The 1,225-nt window shown below is 43.3% G+C and overlaps 1 protein-coding gene across 1 annotated transcript; it reads left to right on the forward strand.

Annotated features, from left to right (window-relative positions):
* Positions 1-58: 58 nt before the first annotated feature.
* Positions 59-945, forward strand: LOC111648486 (striated muscle preferentially expressed protein kinase-like; the record flags this gene model as incomplete). The annotated part of the gene is made up of 3 exons (XM_023398319.1): positions 59-231; positions 462-574; positions 777-945. Coding segments are annotated over 3 exons (455 nt in total), but the record flags the coding sequence as incomplete, so codon positions are not given.
* Positions 946-1,225: the final 280 nt, after the last annotated feature.

Below are 1,225 nucleotides of genomic sequence, written 5' to 3' on the forward strand. Positions count from 1 at the left end.
GGGTTCAGGTCTTGATTTGTAGTCTATAACTGTGATATACTGCCTCTGTCTTCCTCAGGAGGGGGGTGGCGCTGGTCAACAGACCGGGGACGTGCGAGATGAGCATGCCAGATGACGATCAGCACACGCTGAAGCTCCAGCGACTCAGGAGCACAGACATCGGCCAGTTGGTGGTCACAGCCAACAACCAGTTTGGCAGTGACCTCTGCACGCTTCAGCTGGCCATGGCGGGTCAGTTGAGTCCGGGCCCAGAACCACTTCATAAATTTTAGTAACAACTTACTACTTATCCCTGGCAGCAGTAAATAACAGCAGTTTAGAATATAAGTTGAGTCATAGCTATTTTTGAAGTAAAGAATCATGAAATTTAAATAACTTCTTTAAAAATGACTTTTAAAATTACATTTCTTGTTTCTTCTTATAAATTCATATATATGTCTTTTTTACCTCTTCTTCCACAGTGCCTCCTAAGTTTGAAACCATCATGGAGGATGTGGACGTGCACGTCGGGGAGACGTCCCGTCTGGCTGTTGTGGTTGAAGGGAAACCAGACCCAGATATTCTGTGGTATAAGGTACGATGTTTGAGTGTGAGAAAATGAGCGTCTGTCATTTTATGCTAGAATATCTACAAAATAGTTTAAAGACAATTTGATGTCAAATGTTGTTTAATTTGCATTAATTTCACAGCCAGGAATTTTCAACTGCTAGAGAAAACAGATTGAAGTTAGCAGTATTATCAGTGTACTCCAATAATAATTGATCGGTCTGTTGCAGGATGATGAGCTTCTCTCTGAAAGCAGCCACTTCACGTTTGTGTACGACGACCCAGAATATTTCCTTGTTGTCCTCAATGCCCGCCCCGAACACTCCGGTGTGTACACCTGCACCGCCAAGAACCTGGCCGGCTCCAACTCCTGCAAGGCCGAACTCACAGTTCACACAGGTCGGCAGTTAACAGCATTGTATGCACAAACATATGTGGCATATAGACAGATTTGTGCCATGTTGAAGGGATCATAACTGTGTGGAATGAGGAAAGAGATAACACAATGAGAAATAAAAGACATGGTTTCCTCCGTTTGCTAATTTAGTTTAGATTGTATCCAGTTGCTGATGCAGTTGCAGTTGCTGACCTCTGTAAGCTAGTTGTCGTTGAAAATTGCACCTCTAAATCTGCACCATATGGGTGGGACAACAAGGTTTTTGAGACTGCAAAATGAAAC

This window comes from Seriola lalandi, unplaced genomic scaffold (assembly GCF_002814215.2).
Source record: "Seriola lalandi dorsalis isolate HSWRI2012SDOR001 ecotype SW California unplaced genomic scaffold, Sedor1 jcf7180002040978, whole genome shotgun sequence".
Classification (NCBI taxonomy): Eukaryota; Metazoa; Chordata; class Actinopteri; order Carangiformes; family Carangidae; genus Seriola; species Seriola lalandi.